We start from the raw sequence: 17,333 nt of genomic DNA, 5'->3' as shown, positions 1-17,333 counted from the left end.
TCACATGCGAGACGCGGACGTGTTTCTCGCATGTGTGATCCCGGCCTTATATAGCCTCTCCAACTCCAGCACTGGATCTGGACCCAAGGATGGTTTTTTGTAACTAAGGAAGCTTAGAGCCAAAAAACTTCTAAAAGATTACAACCCCTTCAAGAGAATTCTCCCATCACCTATGTTTTAAGAAAATATTTAGAATGCTATAACAAAAGAAGTAATGCTCATCTTACCAATCCCTCGATTCTCACGTTCCGGCGTATTCTGCATCACCCACCGGTCACTGTTATTCATGTTTCAGAATTAAAGCACAACTCCAGTGCTTTGTTATTTCACCGATGGAGTGGTGCTTAAAATGCAAATCACCTGCCTCCTGTCTGATACTCGCCTTCCGGTGTTTTCATCTGTTTACACCGCTGCTCCGGTCCGTCTGCTGCAGTTTGTGACCTGCTGGCTGTTACAGTGTTTCATGGAGCAAGCCAGAGGTCACTAACCAGTGTTAGTCTATGAGAACATTCTTCTGGCCTCATAGACTTACATTGAGAGCTTATGATGTAACTTCTGAGTTCCGGACACTGAGAAGATGGGCTCACAAGATGGCGCTGCAGGACCGAAGCAATGCCGAAAAATGGTGACAACACTGGAGGGTGAGTATATGACCTGGGGCAGGGGACTTACCTTTAAAGCATCACTTCAGTGGTGAAAAACAAAACAAAACGCTGGAGTGGTGCTTTAATTGTTGATGCGGACAATCTGACCACTGCAACCAATCATTCCACCACTGAAGCCACTACTGCAGACAGAGACTAGCTGTGTCTGTTTTGACATGCTATTTCTGGAGCATAAAGAACAAAGATTGATGCTGGAAATGTTGGAATGAGGGTGGTGAGGGATTGATAATTGTTAGTGTTACTACTTTTATTACATTCTTAGCAGTTTTCAAAAAAATAGTTTGTTGGCTGGATAATCTTTTCAAAGATTTAGTTTTTTCAAATATTAAAATTTTTGACACTTCTGGTGAGGTCAGTGGGGAATTATTTCCAAAAAGAAAAATAATGTAACCATAGGTCATCTTCATGCAACTATTTGCCCACAGCTGTTTCTACTGTATTCTGTGGAAGAACTTTGGAACCTCCATTGTTGACGTCATCTCTGCTTTCAGCATCTTCAATGTGTTCCAGGGTGTCACTGTTCCTGGCTTGCTGTAAATTATTTGTAAAGTACTATAGTAAAATCCATACTTTTATAAATGAGGAAAAAAGCTAACTCACATACCATTTTCCCAAGAGATGTCTGAAAAGCATCTGCAAAGTTCTTCAGCAGGTTGGTGTCATCACATCGTGTGGCCTTGTACAGCATTTCAAACGATTTGAATCCATGATTAGCAAAACGTTTCACTGTGGATTGCAAGTGTAAATGAAGAACTTTACCAGTACTTAAGGTATTCTTTAGTAACACTCTTGATTACAACATTATCTTTCATGGTGCTTACTAGAGCAGTCAGGCCAATCTGTCGTTTGTGGTGGCATCCATAACCCATCTTTAAAAGTACAGTAGAAATTCTGAGCAGAACCTTCTGCTACTTCAAAGCCCTCCTTACACTGTATGGTGCAGTTTACACCATCCATGTCTTTGGAGCAGACAAATTCTCCATTTTGAAGCGTTGATGGAATCTCACATGGAGAACCTATGGATGAAATGGTAACAGCATAACATAAATTTTATGATGTTAAGAAATGTATTATTAACAGAACCCTGATTGATTAAGCAACAAGTGCTATATGTGGAGGACATTTTTACCCTAAAAGGATGGAAAATACGGAGATGTGATAACGAAACAAAAAGACAACCACCACTAATGATGAGGCTCTGGAAAAAATAATGTTTCTTGAAATTAAAGAAAACCTGTCAGCAAAGAAAATAATCTGCAGGTAAATACCATTTTAACTATGTGCGGGTGTCTAAAAGAAAGTGCAGCTGCAGGGAGAAAACAAACTTATGTTCTCCCTGTTTCCACTTCCAGTCAACAGCGCAGTGAGAACTCCTGCCCACCAATAACTGATATCCTGATCTGCAGCTTGCGTGCTAACCAAGATGTCACTGAAGAAGCAGTGGGCTGGATTACGGCACACTAAATGTGTACTGAGTATCGACTGTATAAAGCTGCGGTACCATCAAGATGAACTGGTAGTGAGCAGCTGCAGGAAGAATATAAGTTCATTTTCTCCCTGCAGCCACACTTCCAATTTGACACCTGCATATGTTTTAATTGGTATTTACCTGAAGATTACTACTATGTCTGCAGGTAAATACTGTTTTGTTTTTTTTTGGCTGACATGTTCCATTTAGTAAACACTTACCCTCACTACACATACAGTATATGGACAAAAGTTTTGGGGCATCTACAGTACACATTATATTGTACCTACAGGAGCTCATATGACAGCTCATGCTAAATCCATAGGCATTAATATGTAGTTTGTCTGCCCCCTACACCTCCCTTTGTATCTAAAATGGCTTTTCCTCTTCTGTGAATGATTTTTACAAGATTTTTGAGTGGGTTTTTGGGAATATTTGCCCATTCATCCAGAAGAGCATTTGTGACGTCAGATACAGATGCTAGATGTCAGAACCTGGCTTGCTGTCTAAAGCACATAGATCAAACTCTGAAGAAAACATGATAGCATTATCCGTCTCAGCCAAATTTTATGTTTGGGACAGTGCAGTCAAGCAGGTCATGTTCTCCCGGCAGTTGCCCAATCCACACTCATGCATCAGATGCCACAAGTGTGATTCGTCACTCCGCAGAACAAGTTTTCACTTTCAATAATTCCACTTGATTGTGGAATATTTAGGAGGGGAGGCATTTAATAAACTGACCTGTTACAAAGGTGACATCCTATTACAGGACCATGCTTAATTACAGTGAGTTCTGTACATCAGTCCATTCTCTCTGAAATGTTAGTAAAGGTAGTCTGAATGGCCTGGGGATGAATTTTACACTACTGTGGAAATGGGACTAAACGAAAAACCTGATTTTAAGGATTAAGATGAGTGTCCTTATGTGTTTATCCATATGGTGTATGTTTTCAATTGAAGTCAACCTGTTATAATGTACTCTTTGTTCAATAATTTATTAGATCATGTCTTGGACTCTTTATAGTAGGCTGTTTAATGTGTCCCTTTGCCAAAAATCATTATAGAACCTAGTTATGACAACAATGTATTGGTTACATTTCAGTCAGTAAATTGTCCCAAGGTTTTAAGAAACGAAAATGGAAAATATCATCTATAGAACAAATGACTGACCTAATGTGATCTCATACTGTACCTTTAATGATGATCTGAATTTCACATGTTCTAGCATTACCAGAAGGATCACTGGCAACATACTCAACAACCGTTTCCCCTTTAGGGAAGATATCTCCAGGAGCATGGGTTTTTGTAATAGTTAATGGGGCACCTAGAGATGTGTATTAAACGAAAGAACAGATATTTAGATTCATTGCAACACATGATATACTGATTTACAATTTAATAGCTTACTTACTCATAAGGTAGATTGAGAATAAAAAAATAGGTGAATTTAGAATTTAGAATATAAAATAAGACATAAAAGTCTAGAGCTTGCTCTCAATTAGTTACTGCTATAGAAATCTATTTTACCAAACCCTCTAGCAATATATATTATATTTATTACACATAATTTTGAGCCTACACATTATACTTTAAATTAACATTATTACTTAATTGCTAATTAGTTGTACTTGTTTCTGCCTCAACAACCTATAAGAATGCCTGTATTTAAAGGGATTTCAACACCCCCAACATTATTTATATGTGTATGTAGCTGTTTCAAAGACAAGTCCAGCAATGTCTTTACATTGCTAATGTGTCCCTCGGCTATGCTGAGAATTCAGGGTATGAATTGATTTGCAAATGAGTCTATAAAACTGAAGCCTCTGCCACTCCAACTCAATTCCCCAACTCGTGTTTGAATAACGGCATATTCAACGACATAGAAGTTGTCAGTCAAACAAATGGAGGCAGCGCTGGGTAAGAAATAGAGCTGCAGTGACTGAGGCTTCAGATGTAAATAGTCCTTCAGCCTCATTTGCATTTCAATAAGGATGAGTGAACGTGCTTGGTGATACATAGGTATCACTAGAGCAGTGTTCCCCAACTCCGGTCCTCAAGAGCCATCAACAGGTCATGTTTTCAGGATTTCCTTAGTATTGCACAGGTGATTGAATGTGCAATACTAAGGAGATCCTGAAAACATGACCTGTTGGTGGCTCTTGAGGACCGGAGTTGGGGAACACTGCACTAGAGTATCTGTGTGCTTTGATGCGCTTGGCACTCGATGAGCATTGGCTGGTGCTTGGATTTGCAGCTAGAATTTCCACCCCGCATGTTTGGTGCCTGTTAGACAGCCAATAAACATGCAAGGATTGTCTGCCAGCCACTGTAATTCTGTAGCCATCTTGGTATTGGCATTACTGAGATTGACTAGCCATATAACCTCATCAGAGAACAAGGGCGCCACCACGCTCAGCACACTGATGCCATTGCACAGCTCAGGGACAGATTGGATTGAAGAGAGAGAGAGAGCAGTTAAATAATGGTGCTGATAGTGGTGCTGCTGAACCATCATTTTTCATCTAGCCTAGGGACAGTTGCAGGAGCTGATAGGGTGGCAGAATGTAGCCTCTAGGCAGGGCTTAGGGCTTTGCAGTCCATTGCTAAATATATAGCTGCCGCATTTGACCAAAAAATTTGTAATGTATTAAATGATCTGGCCAGTAGAGGGCAGCAGCGAGGGGCCTTCGTTAGAGCGCAGGGGGGTTTGGCGGTTGGAAGGCAGTTGAGAGGAGTCCAGGAGGAAGGGAAGCTGTGCATCTTTGGAGAAAGTCTGGATAGAGCGGTGCGACTCTGGATCTGTTGTCAGAGACTTTGAGACGCGTTGTTCGGCTTAACATGAGCTGACGTGATGAGGACAAGCAAGTACACAACATCTTGAGCTACGCCATGTGAGGCTTTATCTCTAAGCACTTAGATAAGCCCTGCACTGGAAATATCATCATTCCATATGAGCTTCAGGACAGCATTTCTGATTATTCTGGACTTAGCCCAGCAAGGACCCTTCTACTTCAGTCTCAGGATGTACCGATACCATCTTACATCCGAATATATATGCACATATACAAATAGCCTTATAGGGGTCTAGCTAATTAAGAGAAAAGGCCTCTTCTTTAAGAGATACTTCAAAATCAGCTCAGAGTATGTGATTACTAAAGTACTGGCACAACACTTTTTATTGATTTATGCATAGAAAGAGTTAATCGCGTTGTATTTTGCTCACATATAACTGTTAATTCTGTTTAAGTGTACCTGCGTATACACTTGGTATTATTGAGAGCAACTGCTGTCATTACATTTGTTTCTTATACGGTGTTTACCTTTCCTTTGTTTTATAAATTGATCAGTAAATATTCATACTACATTATTTAATCTTTGTGCATGTTTGCTAATTGTTCCCTCGTCCTGTGGCTGTCCCTTGTCCATGTTTCAGTGTTATATAAACCTCTAACAAACCATTCAAAAAAAAATTTCTGGATTGAATTAGCCATCCATAAAGTTTAAAGTGGTTAGTTTAGTTAGTAGTGGTTAGCGAGGTCAGTAGAGCTGAGGGGGAGGGATCGTCCGCACAGAAACAGGCAGGAAAAAGCAATGGGGTGACCAAAAGAAGTAGGTGGGCAACTGTTCCGCAGAGCACTGACCCTCCTGAGTTTCTCCCTCAAAGAGTTAAGTGTTCTCCAGTCTGGAAATTTTTTAACCCCTTAAGCCCTGGGGCTTTTTTCATTTTTGCGTTTTCATTTTTTGCTCCCCTTCATCCCAGAGCCATAACTTTTTTTTATTTTTCCATCAATATGGCCATTTGAGAGCTTGTTTTTGTGGAACAAGTTGTACTTTTGAACAACACCATTGGTTTTACCATCTCATGTTCTAGAAAACGGGAAAAAATTCCAAGTGCGGTGAAATTACAAAAAAAGTACAATCCCACAGTTGTTTTTTGTTTGGCTTTTTTACTAGGTTCACTAAATGCTAAAACTGACCTGCCATTATGATTCTCCTGGTCATTATGAGTTAATTAGACATCAAACATGTATAGGTTCTTTTTTATCTATGTAGTGAAAAAAAATGTCAAACTTTGATAAAAAAAATTGCGACATTTTCCGATACCCATAGCATCAGCACAATTTCTGATACAATTTGTTTTTGCTAGGAAGTTACAAAGGTTAAAAATTGTCTAGCATTTTCTAATTTTTCCAAAATTTTTTACAAAACCAATTCTTTAAGGACCACATCACATTTGGAGTGATTTTGGCGGCCTATATGACAGAAAATACTCAAAAGTGACACCATTCTAAAAATTGTACCCCTCAAAATCCTCAAAACCATATTCAAGAAGTTTTTTAAACCTTCAAGGGCTTCACAGCAGTTGCAATGTGGAAGGAAAAAAAATAAATTTTCCATTTTTTTCTTTTTATTTTAGCTTCAAATTTTTTATGTTCACAAGGGTCACTGAAAAAAAATGGACCACAAAGTTTGTTGTGCAATTTCTCCAGAGTACACCGATACCCCATATGTGGGGTAAAACTACTGTTTGGGTGCATGGGAAGTCTTGGAAGTGAAGGAGAGCCTGACTTTTGGAATGCAAAATTTGTTACAATCATTAGCGAGCACCATGTTGCATTTGGAGAGCCCCTGATGTGCCTAAACATTGGAAACCCCCTACAATTGACTTGATTTTGGAAACCAGTCCCCTTAAGGAATGTATCTAGATGTGTGGTGAGCACCTTGAATCCTCAGGGACATTACAAAAGTTTGTAATGTAAAGCCATAAAAATTAAAAAAAATTAAAAAATTCCCACAAAGATGTACTTTTACCCCAAATTTTGCATTTTTATAAGGGTAACAGGAGAAAATGGACTGTAGAATTTGTTGAGCAATTTCTTATGAGTGCGCCAATACCCCATATGTGGTCAAAAACCACTTTTGAGGCACATGTTGGGCAAAACTACTGTTTGGACGCACGGCAGGGCTTGAAAGAGAAAATGCACCATTTTACTTTTTGAATGCAAAATGGTCTGGAATCATTATCGGATGCCATGCTGCATTTGGAGAGCCCCTGAAGTGCTTAAACAATGGAAACCTCCAAGTGAGCACATTTTGTAAACTAGACTCGTCAAGGAATTTATCTAGAGGTTTGGAGAACACCTTGAACCATCACTTGCTTCATAGAAGTTTATAACGTAGAGTCAGAAAAATTAAAAGTAAAATTTTTCCTGCAAAAATGTTTTTTAGCCCAAATTTTGCATTTTCACAAGGGTAACGGGTAAAAACCACCATACAATTTGTTGTGCATTTTCTACGGAGTATGTCAAGTCCTGATTTGCCAAAACAGTGGATACACCCCAATAATTGATGCCATTTTGAAAATTAGATTCCTCAAGGAATTTATCTACACATGTGGTACTTTGAACAACAAGGTGCTTCAGAAAAGTTTATAACATAGAACTGTGAAAATGAAAAAATAAATTTTTCCTGAAAAAATATTGTTTTTGCCCCAAATTTTTCATTTTCACAAGGGTAACTGGAGCAAAAGAAACCATAAAATTTGTTGTGCAAGTTCTCCTGAGTACATCGATACCCCATACAGATAATAGGCCAGACGTAGTCCTCAGAACCTCCATCTGTTTCATTATAGGGATTCTTAGACAGGGGATTCCACCTGAATCACTTATTTCAGAGATTTAAATGGGGACCCCGCATGATCTAACTAGCTTTCTTGCCTTGGTTACATGGATATTGCCATGACAGCGTGGGGTCAACATGGTAATGATCGGCCCTTCATGATGATGTCGTGGGGGTGCCAATCGGAGGGGAGCCCCTACCCTCTCCCTGCCTTCTAAATGCTGCGATCGATATTGATCACAAAATTTAGGAGGTTAATCTGCCAGGAGCGGTGGGGGATCTTTCTAATGTAAGCCGTTTGTCAGCTGTCAGATAGTCTGAACACCCTGCAGCTCTCATGCGCTCACAGAGCCTGTGTGCGCAAAATTGCCAGGGCGTATAAATACGTTGAAGGTCAGGAAGTCCTTCCTAATTGGGACAAATGGATACTTCTAAGGTCGTGAAGGGGTTACACCTCTCGAGAGTTGCTTTAGCGGTATGCTTTGGGTCATTGCCTTTTGGTGTAAGGCAAACCACTGTCCCAGTCTGAAATCACTGACAGATTGAAAAAGGTTTTGCTTGAGACTATACCTATATTTTGCACCATCCACCTTCCCTTCAATTAGGACAATTTTTCCTGTCACTGTTGCTGAAAAAATCCCCACAGCATAATGCTGCCACCACCATGTTTCACTGTGGGGATGGTGTTCTTGGAAAATAGATTGTGTTGATTGGGCACCAGACATAGTTCAATTTTTGTCTTATCTTACCACAGCAAACTCAAAATGAGTCTTTCAAGTTTTGTGTGTAAGTAAAGGATATTTTCTGCCCACTCTTCCATAAAGTCCACCTCTAAGGATTGTACTAATTATTGTGGTCGTATGGACAGATACTCCAGTCTCTGCTTTAGAATTCTACAGCTCCTTCAGACTTACCTTTGGTCTCTGTGCTGACTCTTTAATTAATACCCTCCTTGCCCGAGCTGAGAGTTTTGGTTGGTGGCCCTCTCTTGGCGGGTTTGATATGGTGCCATTTCTTTCCATTTCATGATAAAGTATTTGACGGTGCTCCAGGGGGATCATCCGAGATTGGAATATTTTTTTTATAACTAAACCCTGACTTGTACTTCTCAACAACTTTGTCCCTGATTTTTTGGAGATCTCCTTGGTCTTCATGGTGTTGTTTGGTTAGTGGCGCGTCTTGCTTAATGGTGGTACAGCCTCTGTGGCCTTTCAGAAAAGGTGTGCATATACTGACTTACCATGTGAAACAGGTGGACTTCCTTTACTAAGCATGTGACATATGAAGGTAATTGCGAGCACCAGAAATTTTTACGGGCTTCATAGCAAAATGGATGAATACATATGCACATGACAATTTTTACTTATTTGAGCTTATAAATTTAATTTATGCCTACATTTTCCTCACTTCACCAACCAACAAATCAAATTACAAAAATATTTCAACACAGGTTGTAATGTAACAAAATGGGTAAAAAGCCAAGCGGGTGAATACTTTTGAAAGCAACTGTGTATGTGCATATAAATTGAATGGGATGTGAAATAATGCTTTTAGATTCCCATAAATACCACTTTATTTAGAATAGTGTAGGATTTAGCTGACATGTTGGATAAGAATATATTTAAATATACATTATAATTAGTGTTGAGCATTCCGATACCGCAAGTATCGGGTATCGGCCGATACTTGCGGTATCGGAATTCCGATACCGAGATCCGATACTTTTGTGGTATCGGGTATCGGTATCGGATACATAGAGATGTGTAAAATAAAGAATTAAAATAAAAAATATTGATATATTTACCTCTCCGGCGGCCCCTGGACTCAGCGCGGGTAACCGGCAGGCTTCGTTGTTCAAAATCAGCGCTTTTAGGACCTGAGAATCACGTCCCGGCTTCTGATTGATCGCGGGCCGCCCATGTGACCGCCACGCGACCAATCACAAGCCGCGACGTCACCGCAAGCTATTAACGAGCTCATTTTTAAAAATGAGCGCGTTAATGGCTTTCAAAGACGTAGCGGCTTGTGATTGGTCGCGGCCACGCGACCAATCACAAGCCGCGACGTCACCGCAAGCTATTAACGCGCTCATTTTTAAAAATGAGCGCGTTAATGGCTTTCAAAGACGTAGCGGCTTGTGATTGGTCGCGGCCACGCGACCAATCACAAGCCGCGACGTCACCGCAAGCTATTAACGCGCTCATTTTTAAAAATGAGCGCGTTAATGGCTTTCAAAGACGTAGCGGCTTGTGATTGGTCGCGTGGCCGCGACCAATCACAAGCCGCAACGTCTTTGAAAGCCATTAACGCGCTCATTTTTAAAAATGAGCGCGTTAATAGCTTGCGGTGACGTCGCGGCTTGTGATTGGTCGCGTGGCCGCGACCAATCACAAGCCGCTACGTCTTTGAAAGCCATTACCGCGCTCATTTTTAAAAATGAGCGCGTTAAAAGCTTGCGGTGACGTCGCGGCTTGTGATTGGTCGCGTGGCCGCGACCAATCACAAGCCGCTACGTCTTTGAAAGTCATTACCGCGCTCATTTTTAAAAATGAGCGCGTTAATAGCTTGCGTTGACGTCGCGGCTTGTGATTGGTCGCGTGGCCGCGACCAATCACAAGCCGCTACGTCTTTGAAAGCCATTAACGCGCTCATTTTTAAAAATGAGCGCGTTAATAGCTTGCGGTGACGTCGCGGCTTGTGATTGGTCGCGTGGCCGTGACCAATCACAAGCCGCTACGTCTTTGAAAGTCATTACCGCGCTCATTTTTAAAAATGAGCGCGTTAATAGCTTGCGGTGATGTCACGGCTTGTGATTGGTCGCGTGGCGGTCACATGGGCGGCCCGCGACCAATCAGAAGCCGGGACGTGATTCTCAGGTCCTAAAAGCGCTGATTTTGAACAACGAAGCCTGCCGGTTACCCGCGCTGAGTTCAGGGGCCGCCGGAGAGGTAAATATATCAATATTTTTTATTTTAATTCTTTATTTTACACATCCCTATGGATCCCAGGGCCTGAAGGAGAGTTTCCTCTCCTTCAGACCCTGGGAACCATGAGAATACCTTCCGATACTTGATGTCCCATTGACTTGTATTGGTATCGGATATCGGTATCGGCGATATCCGATATTTTTCGGGTATCGGCCGATACTATCCGATACCGATACTTTCAAGTATCGGACGGTATCGCTCAACACTAATTATAATGTGAAAATATTTTCCATATCTGAGATTTGATCTCAAAGTTGCAGACTCAAAGCCTACACTACTAAAACGATTTTCATGCCATAATTTTCCTCTACTGATCTATCATTACTACATAGACATTTTTAGCTTCACATTTCACACAGTTAGTGCTTAAATCCATTTAGCACATTTTATACCTTTGAAACATGAATCTCTGGCACTGCTCTGTTGCTTTGGAAATACATAACAAATATTGCTGCCTGGGGCAAAACTAGGATGCATTATAAGTCCTATTGGATCTCACCTGAGTTGTCAGAGAATTGGGGCTCTTCCCAGGTAACACTCTGCTTGCCTTCACTTGCTTGTATGGATGGAGGTGATCTGCATCTGTCTATGACTGGTGGATCTACATCTGAAAATATGAAAAACATGAAAACATGATATAAAATGTTAGGGGTCGAGTTCCCGCTTCTGCACAGGGGAAATCTCGAGCCACCTCCGCTGCGGTCTCCCATTCTTGTCCAGCCGCAGTGGAGTCTGCTCAGCAAGGACGTCGGTCCCAGCGTCTTGCTCATTCTCACTCTGTTCTGAGAGTTACTGCTGCTTCTCCAGTCTCTGCTATTAAAGTCTGTGCTGGTCAGCAGCGAGCGGACTTCTCTGGGACTAAGTCCTTGTCTGCACGTACTGAGCATGCCCAGCGTAAGGTCTCCCGTTGGAGATCGAGGGTCATGTGCTCAGGCTCTGCAGCACATTCCATTGGTCCTCTTGGCAGGTCCTAGAAGGGCAAAAGTGCTGTGGCCACTTCCTGTGCTGCTGCTACATAAACTGCGCATGACCGCACGGCCATGCGCTAGTATTGTCTAACAATTGCTAATGTGTGTATGTTGTGAGTGCAAGTCGTCCTTGGATACTCCTACCCTATAGTATGACTGTTCGCGGAAGGTGTATGGCTGCTACCTAGCGCCCGACTTATCCTACAGCACTAGTCACACATTATAGCGTCCAGTTGCTGTGACCGCCAGTACGGCGCAGTGCACTTCCTCTGTGCTTTCCTTACCCAAGCCTGGGTGGTTAGTGGCATTCGTTAGTGCGGCACTGCATGCTCTTCTGTTTCATTTCACACCCAGTTGCGGTGTTGCGCCAGCAAGGGTCTAATCGGACTTCCCAGTTGGGGTTGATTTTGCTGACTACTTGCTCGCGCTTTAGGTGCGGTACCGCGGTCCTGTGCCTTAACAGGATTGCTTCTTTCACGCTGGGTGAGGTTAACCCACGCGTGTATACTCTAGTGTACCGCCATATAGTCTGCTAATTGCTAGCAGCAGGTTTTCACCTGCACTGTGGACCCCGGACTGCGAACGCATCTATACCATCTGTCTTGGTGCGTTCCGCCAGTCCTAACATAAAAGTTGTTGCATGGGATAAAAAAAACATGGCAGCCTTCTTCTACAAACAGCGCCACACATGGTTGTGTCTGGTATTACATCCCAACTCCACTGAATGAATGGGACTCAGCTGCAATTCAAGACAGATTTTACATTGTGTTTAGAAAAAAAAAAAATAATTGTGTCTTTCAAATCTTCATCAAAGAATTTTTCATTCAATAACCCAAGCATGTATCAAACTTTTCTCTACCTTACAGGTACACAGTATCATTATTATCTGTAACTATATTTATATGTAAATTGTATCTATTCTAAATCTATTTAATCCATGTTAATCTTCCCAGTTTAGCACCCCAGGATATACGTCTCAGTTGTTTTTTAATGGAGACCTTAATAAGGTTTTATTAGAGAAAATCCGAAATGGCTGCATTATTCTATTAAGTAAGCTGTAGGTGTTCTATTATCGCTGATTTTTTAAGCCACTTTGCATTTATTATAAGCATTTACTATTTAATGTTTCTTAACTAATCCACTTAAATTGCCAAATTACATCATTTACTTAGTTAAATTAATGTCACTTTTCGTTTTAAACTACAACAACCTTTGTGTGAATAGCTCACAGTAACAGTATGAAATAATCGTCCATGTATAATGACTAAATAATGACTCCTAAAGCTCCACATCGAGTATCGAAGAAAAGGACAAAGCAAATGTTACAAAAGCTAAGTATACTACACTTTATATTTCTACGCTTTGTCCTTTTTCTGCGCATGTACTCTGTACAGTAAAGGTAAATGTTAGAGGTAAATGAATTGCTGTGAAGCGAATTAAATTTGCCTAGAATTTTACAAAAAAAATTGGACTCGACTACGTCAAAAGGACTAATCCAAAGCTCCCTGCTTAGTCATCTAGGTCGGTCTACTTTCAAAAGTCACTGGTAATGTCGAGTTTATGCCTGATAGGCCTCTACTTGCATAAGGTGATTAATGGACAAAAAATGCAGAGGTCTGTAATTTTTTGTCGTAGGTACACTTCAACTGTGAGAGACAGAATCTAAAAATAAAAATGAGAAAATCACATTGTAATGTTTTTAAATAATTAAATTGCATTTTATTGGATGAAATAAGTATATGATCACCCACCAAACAGCAAGAACTTTATTTCTCTCACAGAACTGTTAGATTTATTTAAGAAGCCCTCCTACTCTGCACTCATTACCTGTACTACTTGCACCTGTTTGAACTCGTTACCTGTATAAAAGACACCTGTTCACACATGCAATCAAACTCCAAAGTCTTCACCATGGTCATGACCAAAGTGCTGTCTAAGGAGACCAGGGACACAATTGTAGCCCTGAACAAGGGTGGGATGTGCTACAGGACAATAGGCAAGCAGCTTGATGAGAAGGCAACGACTGCTTTCACAATTATTAGAATATGTATGTCAATCATCATCCTTAGGTCTGGGGCACTATGCAAGATCTCACCTCGAGAGGTAAGGATGATTCTGAGAAAGATCAGGAATCATCCCAGAACTACATGGGAGGCCCAGGTAATTGGCCTGAAGAGAGCTGAGACCACAGTCTCAAACATTACCATTAGTAACAAACTACGCTTTCATGGATTAAAATCTTGCAGGGCATGTACTGTTCCACTGCTCACACTAGCACATGTCCATGCCTGTTTCAAGTTCACCAATGACCATCTGGATGATCCAGAGGAGGTATGGGAGAAGGTCATGTGGTCAAAAAAGACTAAAATAAAACTTTTTGGTATCAACTGCACTTGCTGTGTTTGGAAGAAGAAAAAGGATGAGTACAACCCCAAGAACACCATCCCAACCATTAATAATGGTGGAGGAAACATCATACTTTGGGGGCGCTTTTCTACAAACTGGACAGAATATTGGAGGGAGGATATATAGGGTCATGAATCGTGAGATCTTGGCCAACAACTTCCTTACCTCATTAAGAGCATTGAAGATAGCTCATGGCTGAGTCTACCACCATGACAATGATCCGAAATACACAACCAGGGCAACTAAGGAGTGGCTCCGTAAGAAGCATTTCAAGGTCTTGGAGTGACCTAGCCACTCTCCAGACCTGAACCCAATAGAAAATCTTTGCAGGGAGCTGAAATTCAATGTTGCTCAGCAACATCCCTGAAACCTGAAAGATCTGGAGAATATCTGTATGGACGAGTGGGCCAAAATTCCTGCTGTGTGTGCAAACTTGGTCAAGAACTACAGGAAACGTCTGACATCTGTAATTGCAAACAATGGTTTCTATACCAAATATTAAGTATAGTTTTTCTATTGTATCAAATACTTATTTCATGCAATAAATGCAAATTAATTCTGTAAAAATCAAACGAGTACCTCTAATAAAAATTACAGACTTCTCCATTCTTTGTAAGTGGGAAAACTTGCAAAATCGGCAATGTATTAAATGCTTATTTTCCCCACTGTAGCTCCGAAGGCAGGGACAGTGGAGCCAGTGTTGAAGGGGTGCAAGGCTCACGTGACGTAAGAACCTCACCTGAGCCCAAGGGAACACGAGTGCTGACACCACTGGAACAGCATCTGCACCGAGTGAGTATAAATGCTCTCATTTTAACATGGGCAAACATTTAGATTGAAAAGGGATTGTCTTAGTAGTGGACAACCCCTTTAAGAAAACAGGCTGGATTGGGAATGAAGACTAGATTGGAATGACCAAGTAAGGCACTGTGTAAAGTGACTGCCTGGGAGAGTTTTTTTCTTTTTTTCACCCTATGTTTATTATGCTCTGGGGTCTGGAAAGACTTCAGAATGTTATAAGACACGTTCAATTTGCATCTAATAAATTCAATGAGAATCACATTTCCTAAGCAAATTCAAGCTTCAAGTGAGCTGCTGAATTTGAAAATTTGGGTGATTTGCTCATCACTTAATGACTACTGCAGTCTCGGCATTATTTAGCCCCTTCATGACAAGCATCTTTAGTACTTAGTAGAGCAGCTTTCAGCTGTTATTACATCATGTTTGTAGCAGAACATAATTGCTAAAGGCTGCATCAAGTATTAAAGTTGCTCATCATGATGGGGTTAAATAATTGTGAAGAGTGCAATAATCACAAAAGGTGACATTTTGTATTGAATTTGCACATTTTAATAATAAATTTACCGTAATTTGCAAATGGGTGTTGAAAACTTTTGACTGCAACTATGTATACTGCATACATAGTATGTGCTAAATTGACTTTGTTCATTTATTGTAATTTTAACTGCACTTTTAAACTACAGCAATCTTTGTGTGAATAGCTCACAGCATGAAATAATCGTTCCTGAGTAATGACTAAATAATGACTCTGAAAGCCCCTCATCAGTAAGTTATGTAGAAAAGAACAAACGCAATGAGGCATGTTTATCAAGCTAAATGTGCCAGAATTTTGGTGCAATTTGTGTAAAAAAAACTGTCTTTTATGACTTGCACCATATTTATTATGTGTTTTAGACACATTTTATTGTCTGACAAAGTGACCTCACTGAAAATGGGCATTGTATTCCAGAAAATGGAATAGGCCTAAAGTTCAGTAATGTGTGTCAGAAATGCATTAACATTTTGGCGTACAATTCTAGTAGAAAGTAATTTAGCATGCAACATTGTGAACCAAAAATGAACCAAAATTTTGGAGTACAATTCTGGCAATTTTTGGTCCACGGTGTAGTACATTAGGCCACTCCTTTTTTCCGCTATACAATGCCATGATTCAATGTTGCTCTAATCTAGCAGATACTGTTGCATAACAGCAGTTATTAGGCAAATATTATGTGTTAGTAGTATCAAGTGACATGATCAAAACTTACCAATAACCTTGATGTTGAAGGTACAACTTGCTTCATTACCAGAACTGTCTGTGGCAGTGTATCTTACAGTTACCTCCCCAATAGGAAACATATGAGGGGGTAAAAAAGCTGGACTAACCTCAATCAAAACCTAGAAAAAGGTAAGAAATAAAGGATATATGTTAAGAATTGCTTTCTGAGAATTTCACTATTTAATTGTGTCCCATTAGCTGACACAATAGCATATCACCCACCCAAGTGTCAGGATGGGCTTCAGTCTGAAGAAACACAGCTCCTGAGACTTGTGTCTCAACTGACAGAAGAGCAGTTTGCTAGGCACACATACTCCTGGCAGCTGTAGTAAAAGGCTGTGACATCAGAAGAACATATTCGTCTCATCGGCTGACTTAGAACTCAGACTAGAAGACTGAGGCTGGAGAAAAAATAATTTGTGCTCAATCAGACAAGGTGACGATGAATTTCTTCTCATGTCACAGTGCTTTTCCATCAGCTCTAGTATGTGTGCTGACAATACAGCTCCTCTGTCAGTTGAGACACAGGTCTTGGGATCTCTGTTTCTTCAGACTATAGCACATCCTGACACTGACTAGGAGAGGATGATACCATGGAATTAAATGTTGGGACATTTTATTACATTCTTGGACTACCCTTTTTCAAATAACCAAACACATTGGGTGAATGTAATTCAAACCTGCAGATTTTGGCTGATATGGATAATCATCTAATGACCAGTAAATATGAAATCAAGAATAATAGCAGTTATAATAGCTAGCTTACAAAGAGACATGGCAACTGGTTTCTGAGTGCAATTCCACCATTTCTAATAATATTATACAAATACTCCTCAACATTACTTCCTATAGTAATAGATTAGATATTGTCACCTCTTCTTCAGTATTATCTTTTGCTTCTGGAATTTCCCAATTAATTTGAGCTGTATTTTGGTGCTGAATATTTTCTGCAGTTATATCATCTGGGCATTTTATTACTGGAGGTTCAATGTCTGAAACATATAGAAAGACAGAATGAGTGAAAGACTGAAGGATGGCCAGGCCCATGGTATAACAATGACAATGATCACAGAGCTTGCATGGCAGTGCAAAGAGCACATATTGCTTTTTGTAAGTAATGCTTTTGAAAACCTCGATACGTATGGATGGATGATGGCAATG

General features: G+C 40.5%; 1 protein-coding gene across 1 annotated transcript in view; it reads right to left on the bottom strand.

The window, feature by feature from the left end:
* The window catches only part of SVEP1 (sushi, von Willebrand factor type A, EGF and pentraxin domain containing 1), a 505,032-nt gene that overhangs the window by 305,819 nt on the left and 181,880 nt on the right, over window positions 1-17,333 (bottom strand). Inside the window, exons 8-13 of the mRNA XM_069766556.1 lie at window positions 17,046-17,164; window positions 16,162-16,291; window positions 11,239-11,346; window positions 3,326-3,457; window positions 1,487-1,681; window positions 1,270-1,391 (exon numbers count right to left, since the gene is read on the bottom strand). Coding sequence (XP_069622657.1) covers window positions 1,270-1,391; window positions 1,487-1,681; window positions 3,326-3,457; window positions 11,239-11,346; window positions 16,162-16,291; window positions 17,046-17,164 — 806 coding nt within the window. The remainder of the gene's footprint in view (window positions 1-1,269; window positions 1,392-1,486; window positions 1,682-3,325; window positions 3,458-11,238; window positions 11,347-16,161; window positions 16,292-17,045; window positions 17,165-17,333) is intronic.

The sequence above is a fragment of the Ranitomeya imitator genome, chromosome 1 (assembly GCF_032444005.1).
Source record: "Ranitomeya imitator isolate aRanImi1 chromosome 1, aRanImi1.pri, whole genome shotgun sequence".
NCBI lineage: Eukaryota > Metazoa > Chordata > Amphibia > Anura > Dendrobatidae > Ranitomeya > Ranitomeya imitator.
The sequence above is the reverse complement of the archived record's forward strand: the minus strand, read 5'-3'. Positions and strand labels throughout refer to the sequence as shown.